This window comes from Urocitellus parryii, chromosome 4, assembly GCF_045843805.1.
Source record: "Urocitellus parryii isolate mUroPar1 chromosome 4, mUroPar1.hap1, whole genome shotgun sequence".
Lineage (NCBI taxonomy): Eukaryota > Metazoa > Chordata > Mammalia > Rodentia > Sciuridae > Urocitellus > Urocitellus parryii.
This window is the reverse complement of record NC_135534.1, coordinates 29,371,452-29,389,991: the sequence shown is the minus strand read 5'-3', so window position 1 is coordinate 29,389,991 and position 18,540 is coordinate 29,371,452. Positions and strand designations below refer to the sequence as shown.

Here is an 18,540-nt window from a genome sequence, read left to right as displayed (position 1 = left end):
ATTGCTGAACATTCTCATGTACTTTAGGATTTTTAGTTTATTTTGGGTATCTCTTAAGGTGTGATCTTTTAATAATAATATTTTGGGTTATTAAACCAACTTTGGAAATGGGGCCTGAGAAGGATTCGTTCCAAAGCTATAAGAGCAAGCCTTTGCGGTCTGAGGACCATGTGGATTTGCAGATTCAGCAACTTCCCCTGCTTATGAAATAACCTGGGAAACTGTTTTATTTATTCATAGCTTATCCACATATACATGAAAGAAAGCATCTAAGAAATTAAAGGGAATTAAAGGAACTTAAAGGAAGCTAAAAGAAATGTTATTGACCCTCAATTCATTAAATGAAAACTGTAGGTACTTAAACACGGCATGAATTATTATTCTCAGAGTTGTCCCATTTTGAGTGGAGGGAGTCCCAAAGCCAAAGCTTGCTTATTTTAAACATCTGTGATGTTTTATACAGGGGTAATAAATTCCAGACCAAAGGAATTTCCCAAAGAACATTTGTTTTTAAACAGCAAGCTTAAAAAATATTTTCATTGTAGCCTGTTGACTTCATCTTAAGGTTTTCATAGGGATTTTGGTTTGTCATAAGTGAAAACATGATTCTTATAGATTAGGTAGAAACATTTTCTTGGGCAAGATGTAAAGAATATTATCCATTTTTGTAGCTTAGTTCAGGGCCCTAAAAAAAGTGGTAAAATTTATTGTTATAATGAATTATCTCCTTTTGTAATGCCATTTGTGTATTTAATTTTTAGATTACTCATTTTAATCAGATGATTTCTATATTTAATAAATAAACAAGAACATTGAAAGTGTTTTCACATTTTTTTTGCCATAGTTTTTGAGATTTTGCTTTACTGATTTATGTTTTCAGTGGAGCAGACCATTGTGTCTCTTCCATGGTTTTAATATGAGTATATTAGTTACATCCTAGTTTTTAAAAAGCGTTTTTAAAAGATTATAATAGACCTAAAATAACCTACTGAAAGGTTTCTCTTTAAATAGACTAAACTAAAACAGGCAGATTAAAAAAAAAAAAAGAGGCTTTTCTTCAACTGAGGGGAATTTCAAAGTCAACACATTAAAGATTCTTTTTAAAAGACAGAAATATAGGGCCAATACACACACAGTCTTCCCAGCCTCATGCTAACAGTCCGCAGCAGGGAGATTTTCATTTATTCACTTTGAAGGCAGGGCATAGTTGAGTATCAAAAGAGGTCTAATGGTGTGAGGTCTGGGCTTGTAGTTCCTGTGTCTGAACTAACTTATTTTTCTTTCCAAAGAAAGACAGTGTACTCTGAAGCATTAAATCTTATTGCTCAGTACGGCCCATGTTTCCTGATTGCTCCAAAAGCAAGTAACCCCATGTAACTGCAGGTATTTAGTGCATAAATTAAAACTGTTTTACACGGTTAATCAGGTTTGAGGCATATATTATTTGATTTTTGCTGGCAGTAAAACCATGATTAGGTCTTTTTTCCCACACTTCTGCCAGCAAAGCATTTATGCTCTAAGATTAATAATGTGCTCTGAAGGCATAGAAGTTAAATCCTCATAGCAACCTGAGAATAGGAAGCCCCACATTTTCCAAATTTACTCCTTCCCCATCTAGACACCCCATCCACCTGTAGTTACTATACTCTGAAGTAGGGCACCTGCCTTCCCATAATATCGGTTCCCATCTTTTAGCTTGGGGAGAAATGAAAATATTGGACCTACCTGAAGGCCAGAGGGGCTGCTCACCCCTCTCTGAATCTCTGTTGCTAAAGCAGTATTAGGAAGATTCACTACTGCCTACTATGCCTGCGGTAAGCAGAAGCTGATGTAAAGAGGGTGCTTATGTGCCTACAGATGTTCTAATGAACTCGGATCTAACAGGAGTAACTGACTGTGACTTTTTCTCTTTGATGGTTGAGGGAGATAACCACCAGGGTGTACCCTCCAGATTTAACTATTTCATTACTAGTTACAATGGAAACACAATTCCCTATTCATTTGTAGGAAAAAAAGCATAGATGAAACCCAGTTTATTAAAATTAAAAAAACATTTTAGTAAACAGAAAAAACGAATGCAATTATTCTGGTTTAAATAAATACTCTTGTGAATCCAATGGGATGTTGCCTTCCCCGAAGCAAAGACCAAAAGTGCCAATTGTAGTTATTTGATCTTTTCATTGCTCTTCTGTGGTCTCCTTTCTTTAGTGCAGGCACAGAAGGAAGGAGTTCTAATTGTTGGAGGGCCTCTTCTCACTCAAGCAGCTGCTGTGTAGTGTTGTACAAGATAATATTTCTGAGAATGAGGTTTGGTGTCAAGTTGACCTGGTTTTCTCTGCCTGCTCTGCCATTTCTCAGGTGGCGTCATATTAACCCTCAAGCCTGCTTCTCCATCTCTGAAATAGAGATAACAGAAATATTGACCTCAAATGGTTGCTGGGAAAAGATTAAATGAGATAATATATGTAAAGCCCTCAGTCAAGGGAAATGTTAAGATTCCACAGTGATCTTGTAAACTGCCTTTATACTTTTTAAAAGTTGCATAGAGTTTCATTCAGTTAATGAAACACGATGACCTCACCATCCACTGGTTAGGTGGTTGGTCATTTGGTTTCCATGAGGCTTAGATGATATAAGGTAGTGATAAGAGGTGGGTGGATCTGGCTTTGAGTTTCAGTGGTTACACTTGCTAATTGAGGGATATTTTTGAGCTTTGGTTTTATTTCTAAAATGGGAATGATACCTTTCTTATTGTAAGGATTCATGGATATAAAATGTCTGGTATATACAGTGTACACAGTAACCACAATGAATCTTGCCTAATGATGATGGGGCTATAGATACATTTGTATATGTTACTACCATATATTTTTGAAAATATTAAGATACATTTTCAGGGGTGACTTTTCTTTCTTTTTCTTTTTTTTTAAAAAAAATAGAAGTGCAGTTCAATTGTTTGGTTGATTTTTATCATTTGAAATGTTGGTCCATCATTTATAAAAGCATCATCACCTCCTCTAATTATTTCCATGATTTTTGTTTGCAAAAGGATATTTGGTTGTTTCTGTTACTTATTAGTGGTATTACATAATGATTATGATGCTTGAAATTACAGAATCAATAGCAGTGATATATCTATAGTAAATACAATTAGAAATCATGGGTATGTTTGTGTTTTTAGCTTTTGTATTTTATTACAATAAGAAAACCTGGGAATTTGTAGTGTAGCAGTAAGTTGCTTAGTTGTCTCCTGAGGAAACTGGAGGTTAGTACATTCGTCCTCCCTTATCCATTATTTCATTTTCCTCGTGCTATGGTTTGGATATGGAGTGTCCCCCCCTAAAGCTCCTGTGCAGGAATGTTTGGAGGTGAAATGACTGGTTTGAGAGAGCTGTGACCTAATCAGTTCATCCTAGTTTGAATGAACTAGATGGTAACTATAGTCAGGTGTGACATGGCTGGAGGAGGTGTGTCACTGGGTATGTGCCCTAGAACGGCGCATCTTCCCTGTGGCCCCCCTCTCTGCTTCCTGACTTTGCCATGAGCAGAGAAGCTTTCCTCTACTGAGCCCTTTTACCATGATGTTCTGCCTCAACTTGGGCCCAGAGCAGTGGAGTTGGTCGTTATGGACTGAATCTTCTGAAACCTTGATCCCCAAATGTGTTGGATTGAGTACAGTGATGAAAAGCTAACAAAAACACTCTGGTTTAGTTGCCTGTGGTAAATTGTGGTCCAGAGATATTAAGTGGAAAATCCCATAAATAAGCAATTTGTAAGTTTTAAATTGCAAGCCATTCTGGGCAACATTATGAAAATATTGTACCATTCAGCTCCATTCTACACAAGGCACGAGTCATTTCTTTGTCCAGTGTGTTCAAACTGTGTAAGCTACCTACCCATTAGTCACTTAGTAGCTGTTTTGGCAATCAGTTCCACTCTCATGGTATCACAAAGCTTGAGTTTAAGCAATCCTTATTTTACTTGATAATGGCCCCAAAGTGCAAAAGTAGTTGTTCTAAAAATTCAGATACGACAAAGAAAAGCCATGAAGTGCTTCCTTTAAATATTACATAATCACAAGAAGGGTGAGTACAGTACATTAAGATATTTTGAGGGGGAGGGGAAGGAAGAGAGAGACCACATTCACATAACTTTTATTATAGTGTATTGTTTTATTTTATTATTGGTTATTGTTAGCACTCTTACTGTGTCTGATTTCTTTTTTTTAAGCAATAAAACATTTATTTATCCACTATTTTCCCTCTAGTATGTACAATGTACCTGTAAAAAATGAAGCTTTAAAAAATAGTGGGCAAGTAGAACCTTAAATCAACAAGTTTTAAATGTAGTAATTTTATTTATGTAATAATAATAGCTGATATTATTGAATGTTTGCCAGGTAACTATTATAAAAATATATTGTCATTATTAACTTTTAAAATTATTATTCTTCTTTTGATATACATGACAGTAGAATGTGTTTTGATGTATTATATAAACATGGAGTATAAATTCCCATTCTTGTGGTTGTACATGATGTGGAGTTACACTTGTGTATTTGTGTATGAACATAGGAAATTTATGTCTGACCTATTCCACTATCTTTCCTATTCCCATCCTCTTCCCTTCCCTTCATTCCCCTTTGTCTAATCCAATGAACTTCTATCCCGCACCTCTCCCACCCCTGTATGTGTCAGCAGTGCATATTAGAGAGAACATTCTGCCTTTGGTTTTTTGGGATTGGCTTATTTCACATAGCATGATAATCTCCTGTTCCATCCATTTACCAGCAAGTGCCATAATGTCATTCTTCTTTCTGTGTGTCTAATTTCTTTGTTACAATTATGTACATATATCAAAGGGTTTGGTACTTATTAGAGATTTTGGAACATATCCCCCTTGGGTAAGAGGTGACTACAGTAGTAAACCATGTTTATAGAGCATCCGCTGAGTGTAGTTGTGGAAAATTAGAAAAAAAAGTCAAGAACACAGGCCTTTCTCTTAAAGAACATACTGAATGAATTAACTTTTGATTGCCAATCAGCACCTTACATTCTTGGCACATTCAGTCCAACCAGCCTGCCTGCCTTTCTTTTCCTCCCCTCCTCTTCCCACTGCCCTCCTCCTCAGGTTACTGAGGATCTCACTGAATTGCTGAGGCTGGCCTTGAACTTGTATCCTCTTGCTTCAGTCTCCCAAGTCTCTGTGATTAGAGGTGTGCACCACTGCACCCAGTTCAATCTTTCTTAAAAGTTCCTAGAAATTCATTAAGGAAAATCACAATTACAGGCTATTCAGCCATTCTTATACCTTGAGGCAGAATCAGATCCAAACTCCTACTAGAATATATTGATTTATCCTTCCTTTCATCAAAAACAAAACAAAACAAAACAAAAAACCAAACACACAGTAGAGAATTAAAGAATACAAGTCAGTCTAATTACAGAACAAAATAACTTTATTTCATAGGTGAGATAAAAGACTTAGTAACTGGATGTAGTAATATTATAATTAAACAAAAAAGGAAGAATTACTGGGGAAAAAAAGATGGGAGACAACTTGCTGACATTCAAACCATGCAAGTATAAAAAGTAAAGTAACTTGCCAAGTGAATATCTATGTACATGATGGGGTAGAGGAGGCAGAGAGGCATTATCTTGTGGGCTCATGGAAGTGTGAATCAAGAAGTGCAGTGTCCCTTTGAGCATTTCCATCCCCATTTTGTAAGTGAAGGAACAACTCAAACTATGCTGTTGCTTCCTGAGTTAACAAATGTTGAAGTAAGGTCAGTGACAACTTCTTTATAGTTTTAGGATCGGCATAGACAATCATACTCTTAATAAGTGGCTAATTTGTAAGGGAATAATGTAAATAGTATTGGAAAGGGAAATGCTTGGCTTGTTGAGTGAATGCTGCAATAGGAGCCACAACTGAAAATGGCAAAGAAAAGAGGAAGGAAAAGGACATCGATGGAGGGAAGCGGCCTACAGTTAGCATGATGAATTGCCAGAGAGGAGCATGACAAGCGACCTGTCAATTTTTATTCAAAACATTTAAATATGGCCACTTGACCAGGATGACTAGTTTTTTCTGATAATAGTTCCATGCTCTCTGATTTAAGGTAGACTGTTTGCTTTAAAATAGAGTGTTGAAAAATTACAGAGGCATTTTGCAATGTTGTGCTAGAAAAATAAATCGCTTAAAGCTTCTTTTGTTAGAGTAGGGAGTTTGTGATTCCCATTTTCTATTTTTGAGTATAGAAACCATCTTGGCTAAAGGAAATTTATATGAGTGTACATTTGTGTGCTATGTTGTGTATATTGAGGCAAAAAATTGTCAATAAAATACTGAGATAACATTCCAGCTGGGGAATCTTCTATTACTTCTGAAAGCCCATTTATTATTCCATAGTCATAGAAATTTAGAATTAAAAATAACTAAGCAGCACATCTCAAAATTCTCATTTCTTTTAAGAGAATGCCAAATGAAAAGGTCAATTTTGCTTGCAAGATCTGGCATTTTGAAACACTTAGAAATGTATTCCTTCAGGCAGAGTTGATTTAGTTCAGTTGGTCTACACCTGCTCCTAACCAGCTGTATGGGTTTTGCTTTAAAGTAGGCTTTTTGGTATTGTCAAAGTGCTGTGCATTGTGCAGGTGGCTGACAGGCTCAGGAAGTTGGCAAGAGGGATAACTTTAATCAAGCCTGGATGCCTTTGTGTTGTAGTTGTTATGCAGAACAGATAAAATAAGCATTAATGGGACATTGCATACCATGTGAAGGTGGGATTATATTTGAGCTAATAAATCTTTAATGATTGAAACATTATTGTGAGATTATAGAGCTATAAAGTTGACTTAGAAACCCTACTGCCTTATGGATTAACAGCTTTCTCAGAGGCCTTGAGAAAAATGTTTACTGGAGTGTTCACTCTTAGCAGCTAAGTCATTGATGTGGTTAACGCTTCTGAGGCTAGGAGGTCAGTTTTGAACATGGATGAAATATTTGGATGGCAAAGTTTTCTTGACAGATGTACTAGTCTAGAGGTCAGTTAGTGTGCTTGTAGGAGTTTTGTTAGGGGGTGAAGGTAGACTGTTTACTTGTGATTATACACAATTGTAAATTTTTCAAAAAAGAAAAGAAATGAAAACGGTAGTGGAAAGTCAATCTTCCTGATTTCAAGAGCATTGAATTTTCTGGGTTTATCCTAGGAGTATCTGCTGCAGATTCCCTGTACACAGTTGATCTGTTGTTTAAAAATGGTAGGAAATGAATGGGGAGAAGGAGTTCCAATGCTTCACTGCTTGCATTTTTCTTTGTTTAATGGAATTAATAACTGTGTAATTGAAAACAGTCTAATACTCAGTTGACCTGCCTCAGTGAGTCAGTGCAGATATTTCTGGATTGACTAAAATGGCTGGGAGGAAGATAATATTTTGGGGAGATGAAATTGATTTTATGCAATCTGCTGATGAACAGAAAAGCTTAATGAATGATAGCCTCAAGAAACATCATTATGGTAGTTTGGATGGATGAGCAGGAAAGGGAAACAAATTTTTCAAGAGGAAGGTTTCTGCTTAAGCATGTAATTGTACAGGTTAGTATTATTCCTGCCCCCCGCCCCCAGCTTTCTGCAGAGGAAGCAATCAACACACCAGGGTTCCAAGATTCTTGGTGAACTTTTAGTGGTAATTATTTTTCTAACTCTCTTTTGCCTTAATTGGTTTACCCTTCTTCTCTACCCTCCACTCCTCCTTTTTTTAAACATATTTTTTTTAGTTGTTGATGGACCTTTAATTAATTAATTTATATGAGATGCTGAGAATAGAATACAGTGCCTCACACTTACCATGCAGGTGCTTCACTACTGCGCCACAACCCCAGCCCCTCCACTCCTCCTTTTTAAACTTTGTTTTTGTTTTCTTTTTTCCTAACAAGACACACATTTCCTCCCTTTCCTTCCTCCATAACATGTTGTCACCTCTCCCCAGAAGCCCCAAGCCCCATTATTTTCCTGTAGCTCAGAGTGCTTTAAAACTTAAATCATCTGGTTTACTTTGGAGTCTCATGTTTTGTGTGATATATATACATATGTGTGAGTACACACACACAGAGATACCTCACATATTTATATGTATATATATGTAATCAAAATGGGTTTTCTCTTGCTAATCTGTCTATTGCTATTTTATTTCATATGCTCAATTATGGACCCTCCAGAGGGCAAAGGAAGAGTTTTTGCTCTCTCCTACACTTACAAACAGTTCAACTGCTTTTGTCCCTGTCACCAATCCAAACTACCATTATTTCTTTCTTTTACAATTATGGGGGCTTCCCATAATCTTCCCTTTGAGAGATTGAAGTGGCACCCCCACTCTAAGGAAATTATAAAACTGTAAGGAAATTGTAAAAACTTGTTTACAAATATCAATGCTGCAGACAGAGTGGTATTTTCAAATTACATATCTCATTAGTTAATCCCTTGCTTAAAACTCTCTGAAGAGTTTTCTCTCAAGTTACAATGCAAACTCCTGGCCTGAAGTTGCAGGCCTTCAAAGATCTGTCTCCTGCTGACCAACCCCTAGTTCTTTCCCCACCTGCTACATCTTGCACCACCTAGGTCATTTGTCCCTTTTTAAACATTTGGTTTTGAAATAATTATGGAATTATAGGTCAGATTCATAGTGTTGTAGGGACAAATGAGGCAAGGCATCGAAGATAGCAGGAAACAGTTTTATTTGGCTGCAGCCAGGTTCAGAGGGCACAGCTTTTGCTGTTATCAATTAATCCCCTGAAACCTGAGTTCAGGTAGTTTCAGAGTTATATACCCGGCATGTAAGGGAGGGGCTCAGAAGTTCACAGTCTGCAGAAGTTCACATAAAAGCAGCTTTTTCTCTCACTGTTTTGGGCAGGTAACCCTTCAAGGACAACAACTGAGAAGGGGAGAGCTTCTCCCCTTTCTTTCCTCCCTCTGCCAGCTGTTACCATGGAGCCCAATTGGTAACTTATCTTAAAAATGTAGACATCTCTGTGAAGCCCAGCTCAAGGCCAGAGGCCTTGTTTGCACATTTCTACAAACTAGTGTACTGGATATGTTTATGAAAAACTAGTATAAAGGGGTGTCCAGCACCTGGAGTGCTGATATCTTCTTGGCTAGTGGCCAAGTAAAACAGAGGGACATGAAAATAGGAAGTTTATCTACATTGAACTCTTTTGCAGAGATTCTTTTGTTGATAGTCCTAAAATTAGCCATGGTGAAGATTTCTGGAGAAGCCCAGTTAAGACTTTTCTGTGGAGAAAGGGGGTGCCACTTCAATAGGAGGATGCAAAAAATTCATAGGGAAGTCCATGCATCATTGGTTTAGCATTGTACATGATTAGCACCTTGCATATAATAGTGTAAATATAAAGGTTGAGAATTGATATTAGTAAAAAGCCACAGAATTTACTCAGATTTTATTTATTATGTCTATTCTCATTTGTGTATGTGTGTGCAGTTCAATTATATCACATGTGGTCTTGCATAACCACCCCCATCTTCTCCCTCATCCCTAACCTTAGTAATCATTAATTTGTTCTCTCCAAATATATTATTCATAAATACTACATAAATGAAATCATCCCTTTCAGTATATTTCTTTGAGGTTCATCCAAGTTCTTGCATGAAATGACAGTTTGTTCCTTTTGATTGCTCAGTAGTAGTCGTTGGTGTGAATGTACTGAAGTTTATTTAACCATTCATCAATTAAAGGACATTTAGGTAGTTTTCAGATTTTGGTTCTATGAATAAAACTTTTGTGAACATTTGTATACAAGTTCTTATGTGAAAATAAATTTTTATTGTTTGGGATAAATGTCCAAGAGTGTAATTGCTAGTTGCCACACTACTTTCTGGAGTGACTGAATCATTTACATTGTCACCAGCAGTGTCTGAATTATGTAGTTTCTCTGCATGCTTGCTAGCATTTGGTGTTATCACTATTTTTCATTTTAGCCATTCTGGTATGTGTGTAGTAATATCTTACTGTGGTTTTAATTTTTATTTCTCTAGTGGCTAGTGATACCAACATCTTTTCATGTGATTATTTATCATTTGTATATAGTCTGTAGCAATAGCTGTGCATGTTCTTTTTAAGTTGGATACAGTGTTGACTTTTGGAAGTTATTTGTGTATTTAGATGCTAGTCTTTTGTTGAAAATATATTTTTCTAGTCTGTAAAAATTTTTTTCATCTTCTTAAGAGGGTTTTTGGTAGAAGAAAAAAATTTAATTTTGATGAAATTCAGTTAGTCAGTTTTTCTCTTTTTTTAAAAAACATTTTTTGACTGGCTGCTCTGAAAAGCCATCTTTGCATTGTTCCTGGGTCCAGCTCCCCACTCGCCGCAACCACCTCCGCCCGCACCTCCTCCTCCGCCGCGGACTCCGGCAGCTTTATCGCCAGAGTCCCTGAACTCTAGTTTCCTTTTTAACCCACGGCATCGGATCACCGGCGTGCCCCACCATGTCAGACGCGGCCGTGGACACTAGCTCTGAAATCACCACCAAGGACTTAAAGGAGAAGAAGGAAGTTGTGGAGGAGGCAGAGAATGGAAGAGACGCCCCTGCTAATGGGGATGCTAATGAGGAAAATGGGGAGCAAGAGGCTGACAATGAGGTAGATGAAGAAGAGGAAGAGGGTGGTGAGGAAGAGGAGGAGGAGGAGGAAGGTGATGGTGAGGAAGAGGATGGAGATGAAGATGAGGAGGCTGAGGCAGCTACGGGCAAACGGGCAGCTGAAGATGACGAGGATGATGATGTTGATACCAAGAAGCAGAAGACGAGGAGGATGACTAGACAGCAAAAAAGGAAAAGTTAAACTAAAAATAAAAGGCCACTGTGACCTATTCACCCTCCACTTCCCGTCTCAGAATCTAAACGTGGTCACCTTCGAGTAGAGAGGCCCGCCCGCCCGCCCACCGTGGGCAGTGCCACCCGCAGATGACGTGCGCTCTTCACCACCCAACCAAAACCACAGCGTGAATTTGCAACAGGGGAGGAAAAAAGAACCAAAACTTCCAAGGCCCTGCTTTTTTTCTTAAAAGTACTTTAAAAAAGGAAAATTTGTTTGTATTTTTTATTTACATTTTATATTTTTGTACATATTGTTAGGGGTCAGCCATTTTTAATGATCTCGGATGACCAAACCAGCCTTTGGAGCGTTCTCTGTCCTACTTCTGACTTTACTTGTGGTGTGACCATGTTCATTATAATCTCAAAGGAGAAAAAAAAACTTGTAAAAAAAGCAAAAACAACAACAACAAAAAATCTTATTCCGAGCATTCCAGTAACTTTTTTTGTGTATGTACTTTAGCTGTACTATAAGTAGTTGGTTTGTATGAGATGGTTAAAAAGGCCAAAGATAAAAAGGTTTCTTTTTTTTTTTTTCCTTTTTTTTGTCTATGAAGTTGCTGTTTATTTTTTTGGCCTGTTTGATGTATGTGTGAAACAATGTTGTCCAACAATAAACCGGAATTTTATTTTGCTGAGTTGTTCTAACAAAAAAAAAAACAAAAACAAAAAAAAACATTTTTAGTTGTAGATAGACACAATGACTTTATTTTATATGTGTATTTTTTTGTGTGGTACTGAGGATAGAACGCGGTGCCTCTTACACATTAGGCAGGCGCTCTACCACTGAGCTACAACCCCAGCCCCAGTTGTTTTCTCTTTGATCATACTTCTGGGGTCAAATCTAAGAACTCTGCCTAGTCCTGTGTTTTAAAAATTGCCTATATATTTTTTTGCTTGCTTTTTAAAATCTGTGTTTTGTCTTGACGTGTTTTTATTTTTCTTATTCCTGTTACCTCCTTCATTTTAAAATGCTTTCCCTGAATTCCATATTGCTTTAACTTGAAGAAGTCATGGAAAGGTTCATCAGAATCATTCATTACAGTTGGGGTCTATTTTAGAATATGTAAACTATCAATCTTCTCAGGAAGGAACTAGATCTGTTAAGACAAACTTTGTGATCTCTCTGTTCATGGGAAGTGGGTACTGAAACTGCATTTAAAAATTATGTGTAGTTTTAATATGGATGTGTTCTTTCTCTTTTTCTTGAGTTATGTTTTTTTTTTTTTTTGGTCAAGAAAAAGTGTACAGCTGTGGAGACATACCTATTTCTAAGACCTCTGCATAGGAGGTAACCCATCTCTCTTCTAAAGCTTTGGAGTGGACAGTAATCCAAAACCCTTCCCTCCCTCCCTCCAAATACTTTCTTTAATAATGAAGAGAGTTTTACTGAGAGGAATTTACATAGAAATCTAGATGCTTATGCTATTAACTTTTTGGGTAATAATGAAGCATTTCATGCCTTTTATATGTTAGAAAAGCCTTGTTGGAAGAAGTTTATCACTTGAAGTGCCATGTATTCTTTGATGGTAGAGTTGTGTGTTTTTATCTCATCTTGAAAAAAAAAACAATAAAGGAGTTTTAGGTTCTCTTCTATTTAATAAGCTATGTTTTGTTTTATATTCTGCCTTCTTCTTTCTGCCTTTTATCTCTTCCGTTGTTTTCTTGGGTGTATTTATAGGTCTCAAAAATAATGACACATCTATTTTCTCAGCCTTAAGGTGTTCTATGTATTATTGGGATTCAGAATGTAGCTGGAGGCCTGAGGATGCCTATCCAGGGGTAGCTTGTCACTTGGTAATATCCTGCTGACTTTGTGTGTCCCTTAAATTTCATAATCATGAGAATCTCATTATGGTTCAAAAGACTCATTAGTTGACAGAAGCCCTACCTGAAGTTTCTTTCTCAGATTCATTATTTTCTCAGATTGGACTAGATAAGTATCAGGTTTCTCTCAGCTCAGAGATTCTGTCATTGAATCTATTTCTCCTTAATATTATGTAAAGGACATTAAAAAGTCAGAATGCATAACTATTATAGTTCAGTAAAGGAAAAAGAAAGCAGTTCCTACCAGGTCTTTTCTATCATGTATATAAATCTGTGCAGTTACAGTGCAATTTGGTCTTTTGGAGACTTGAGCATTTGTACTAATATAAAAGGCCACCTACCTGTGAAGTACGGGGTGATGACTTTATTTCCTTAGGTGAGGCAAATTATTTTGATAATATTTCATCTTCCTTTCAACATAGCAGTAAGTCCTGATTGCACAGAACTATAAAGGTTTGAGAAAGTGGGCTTTGATAGACCCTGCACAACTCTTTAAAAATGTGTTATTATGTATTATTTTTGCGTTTCAGTAGTAAACATTAATTTTTTTACCCTCCTCCACCACTTTTTGCAGGCATACTACCCTCTTTGCAGGCAATGCACTTTGAGAGTCTAGTTCATGGTGACTTGCTTTTTAAAGCTTACCACTGATATCTCTGGAAGTTGTATTTTTTTTTTCCTGGGGATAGGGAGGGGTACTGAGGATTGAACTCAGGGGCACTCGACCTCTGAGCCACATCCCTAGCCCTATTTTGTATTTTTATTAGAGACAGGGTCTCACTGAGTTGCTTAGCACCTTACTTTTGCTAAGGCTGGCTTTGATCTCAGCCTCCTGAGCTGTTGGGATATCAGGCGTGAGCCTTCCGCCTGGCTAGAAGTTGTATTTCTTTTGGGAAAGTTCATTAAGCAGCAACTGAAGATAAAAATTTAAGGTGTGCTAAGTCAATGGTAATACTTTTATACACCATATTTCATAATAGTGCACTTTCAGAGAACATAAAGCTTTAACTAGCTTAGATAATTGTTGGTTTTATTATTTGATAATAGAAAATAGTACTTCTGGGAAATTATGTAATTTTTACCCCCCTCTTACCCAGTGCTGGATAAAAAGAGAACCTGGTTCCTACTGGAGGCTATGCCTGCGAACGTATTGCTTCTGATTAACTGGTTGATGTTTATATACATTTCCTTATCCTTATAATATGTACTAGGCCTTCCATGTGGTATGCAAAGCCCTAAAACATAAACCAAACAATGAACCTTGTTGTCTAGACAAGTCTCCCCTATCTTTCCCCTCAGAATAATACTTCATGATAAAAACACAAAAGTATGTGAATGGTAACTAAAAAACCAGCTTCCTTTTAGAAAACCACTGTGATTTGCATAAACCACTTGAGTGTCTGGCCAATGATTATCTGCTTTGTCAGTCCCTAGGGCCCTTTAACATTAGTTATTTATATTTTTATAGATAAGGAAAGTTCTAAATTTGAAGATGAATACTTTTAAAATTCTTCCAGTAATAGTTTATATTCTAAAGTCTTAGAAAGTCAATAAAATCTGTATTGTTATAACCTTATGACCATATAGATAAAATTAAAGACCTTGAAGGATTTTGAATTTGTGTTGTGCATAACCTATTAATTGTTTGCCTTTGGTATTACTGAGTTGTGTTAAGGGTAAATACTCAGAACATACCAATGCACAAATTGGAAAGCAAGTCTAAAAGTATTTCTGTCATTACTGTTAAAATATCCTCAAGAGCCGGGTGTGGTAGCATATGCCTATAATCCCAGCAGCTCGGGAGGACGAGGCAGGAGGATTGGGAATTCAAAGCCAGCCTCAGCAAAAGCAAGGCGCAACTCGGTGAGACCCTGTCTCTAAATAAAATACAAATAGGGCTGGGGATGTGGCTGAGTGGTTGAGTGCCCCTGAATTCAATACCCGTACCAAAAAAAAAAAAAAAAAAGGAGTAGTAGAAACCACAGCCTGGCTACTTCTTTTGATGTTTGTTCATTGAAGCACACTACCAGAGATGGCTCAAGGAAGAGATTAATATTATGCATTGCTGGAGTTTTGCTGGGCTCGAATTCTGGAAAAGTACATCGATGTTAAAATTCTTATAATTAGGTACACGTCCTACTGATAGTGAAATAATAGCCACCAATGAGATTATTTATCAGTATTTATTATCTAGCAACTGCAAACATAACTGAGTAAACTTCATTGCTGAAGCCTGGCATTGTTACAGATAAATTTGCATAAGCCATAACTGATGAGTTTTCCTGTCTAATTTTCCAGGAACCAATAGTTTGAAAGTGTCTTTCAATTTAAATTAGTATCTACATACACATTTTATTTCACCCCAGTCTTTTACATGTTTTATCTGAGACTGTAATGCATGGGGAACTATTTGGATTTATCTTATGTAATATCAGTATATTCCATGTCAGAGTGATAACAGTCATGAGAAAGCTTTGTGGAAGAAAAGGACAGAATACTAAGACTGGTCCTGTCCTCCATCAGTAGTATCATCATCATCATCATATTCATCATGGTCATTATCCCTAACATATCTTGTTTAATCATCATAGTAATCCTGTGAGGAACATGTAGCATCACAATTCCTTATTACTTTTCCAGAAATTTTTTGGAGTAAAGCAAAGGCAATCAGTGCACAAACCATCTATTATACAAATGTGCAGTGGGGTCTGGGAAAGCACCTCATATGCAGCCCAGTAGGATTTCTTTAGGGAAATGTGAATAGTTGTACTGAGTGGAATAAACAAAAGCCATAAATACTCTCATGTTATTTCAGATTAGTTCGCCCCACCATATGAGTTCAATGGGAGGTTAAGGCATTTGGAGAGAAACTGAACTTTGAGCTGGGATTTGACAAAGAAATGTATTCCAGTGAATGGAATGAGAAGATCCAGAAAGGACAGTGTGGCCCAGTTTTAATGTATGAAAAGATGTCAGTTACAAGAAGTAAGGATTGAAATTATTCAGGACAAGCTCACTAACTCAGGGCCCAGTTGGGCTAGGGTATAGAGGTGATAAAGTTGTCCAAAGACTACTCTGGAATGTCAGCGTTTCCAATTCCTGGATGTGTGAAAGCACAGTCAAGTCACCTGTTGGTCAGCCACAGTAAAAGTGAGTCACAGGATAGAGTTACGCATAGTAAGTGCATAAGGACTTGATTTCCGGGATCAGACTCATAGCACTGACACTTCTTTCTACCGGCTGTCTCTGTGACCTAAGCGAGAATTATGATGATTTTCATTAAAGTGCTCAGAACAGAACCTGGTACACAGTAAGTGCTAAATAAGTCACTAATAAAATGTGCTCATATTGTTGACATGGGATGAATGGTTAGTTGCTATACCCTTTAAAGTTACTCTCACTTTAAAAGACTTTGAATTTCTAATTGTGTAGTTATGTGACAATATTCTTGAAAATTAAGAAGATGGAAAGGAGGAAATTGAAGCTAAACACAAATGTGCAGTTATATGAATAAAACTGATTTATTGACTAGAATTTTTTCTGTCCTTTTGGGGCCTTGGAATCTTGCATTGCCCGTCCAGGGTATTTTCTGAGCAGCGGGGACTGCATGACTCTCTGTTCATGTTTTACTTTGTGTCTTAGGTTAAGTGGCCTCGTGGACTGGGATGCCTAGCCAGAAATTGGGACTGGAGATAATGGATGAAGATCAATTAATGGAAGAAGTCTTGGATAAGTTTGTGAATTGTCATGAGCAAACATATGAAGAGTTTCGGAGCACTTTTACTCATCTTTCAAAAGGTCAGATGGAGAAGTAAACTTTCTACAGCAGTAGAGATAAAGAATTTTATTATATGTCTTTGTGTTTGCTGCCTTTTAAGAAGGACCATTTTATGAATACTCTTTCTTTTCCTTTATCAGGTAATTTTTATTAGGGTATCTGTGACAGATGTGTGTAAATACCAGTGTCTTTCTGTATCCGAGAGCTGTGTCATGGAGTCAGAGCCATTGAGTTTGATAACTCAAATTGCCCTAGGAAATTATTTAATATAATCCCTTCATTTTATTTTTAAAGACATGCAAATGCAAAGAGTGGAGGTTGTTAAAAGCATTTAAAAAACCTAAGATACACTACAATGCCTTTGGATCCTGGTGTCACCATTTGATGACAATGTGACATTGGGGGGTAGTTGCTGAGTAAAGGGGGAATAATAATAATATACCTGTCCCAAGGGTTGATAAGGGCTTGTTGAGAGCCTTGTAAAACTCAGCATAGTGGTTAATGTATAGTAGGCACTTTATGAATTCCAGGTATTGTTAATGTTGTGATGTTGATGATGATGCTGTGGCTTCTATAGACAGGAAACAGCCTTTTAGCCCTGCTGTAACAACCTGAAGCCTAAAGGTCAAACCCCTGCTGTGTTTCATGACATGCTTTGTTGCTTCACACAGTGTCATTTTTTAATTGCGCTAGCGCTTAAAAGTTGGACAGTTTTATAGGAAAACCTTGATTTGTGTCTTTTTCTTTTTTTTTTCAGATCAAGTGAGGATATCTGTTATCTATTATTTCCCTTATGGTAATATGAGCTGAAGGTCAGGAGCCTTAGCCTTGTGAGCTCTCTAGTATATACACTCTTGGGTGCTCAGTCTAAAAATGTGTGCACATGTTGTTTGCTTTTTCATTTAAGCGGCTTTCATGGGCACTGGAGTTGTAATCTTTATTTTAGGTTCGGCCTCAGGTTGTCATTGGTTGGCTGTGAATCTTTGTTCTTTTTGGACCATTGATCTGCATTTGAAGTGAGGTCATTGGTTCTCCACCTAGACTGTCCAGAGGAGCTTTAAGACCATATTTATACTAGAGCCCACTCTAAAGCTCAGCTGGGGCTAAGGACTCAGTATTTTCTAAAAGTTCCTCTAGTAATTCTGATGTGCATGTAAAGTTGAGAACAGGGGTTTCATAATCTCTGAAGTCATGACAGTTTTAGGAAACCTTATCTCATAATTATAAGTCATGATTCCTATGCTCTAAGCAGATGTAAAAGAAAGATAGTTATCATGAAGAAGAGGAAATGTGATGTTAGTCTGTTTTATCATGCAGGATACAGGTTAATCTAAAAATCTGAAATGATTTAAAATTCAAAACTTTTTGAGCACTGCTATGATGTCACAAGTAGAAAACTACATACCTGTCCTCATCTGATAAGTCACGGTCAAAACACCAGTGCCCTAAAAGTATGGTATAAAATTACCTCCTAAAGTGTCTATGAAACATGACTGGATTTTTGTGTGTAGATATGAGTTTCATCCTCAAGATAATGTCATTACTGTCTATTTCAAGTATTCCAAAATCTGAAAAACCTGAAATTCAAAGCACTTCTGCTTCTAAGCATTTGGAAAAGTGATATTCAAGCTCTAAAATAACATCGATACCTGTTTTGTTTAAACTAAAAAAAACAAAACAAAACAAAAAACAAACAAACAAAAAAAACCAAACAAATCCAAAAACAAAAACAAAAAACATGGAATGTGGGTTTTATTTACTCTTATGGGTCATAGAGATTTTAGGCATGTTAAGATAGTTTTGGGGATGTCAGAGAATGATGTGTTTTGATATGATATACGGGTCAAATCTGGAGAATGACCAAATCTCTTTTTAGTTTATGGACTTAGGTTTAGGAAGGTGCTTCTTTTTTCTGAGCCTTGATTTCCTTCTTACCTTCTGGACCCAAATATGGCAGTATGAATGACTGGCTGGGGTGGGGTGGTGGAAACAAGGGTAAAACTGGTAGGATGAATGAATTTTGGATTGCCAGTGGCATTGTGAAAATC

At 37.0% G+C, this 18,540-nt stretch overlaps 1 protein-coding gene across 1 annotated transcript in view; it reads left to right on the top strand.

The window, feature by feature from the left end:
• Positions 1-18,540, top strand: part of Iftap (intraflagellar transport associated protein) — a 59,051-nt gene that overhangs the window by 1,942 nt on the left and 38,569 nt on the right. Inside the window, exon 2 of the mRNA XM_026404861.2 lies at positions 16,357-16,512. Coding sequence (XP_026260646.1) covers positions 16,380-16,512 — 133 coding nt within the window. The 5' untranslated portion in view covers positions 16,357-16,379. The remainder of the gene's footprint in view (positions 1-16,356; positions 16,513-18,540) is intronic.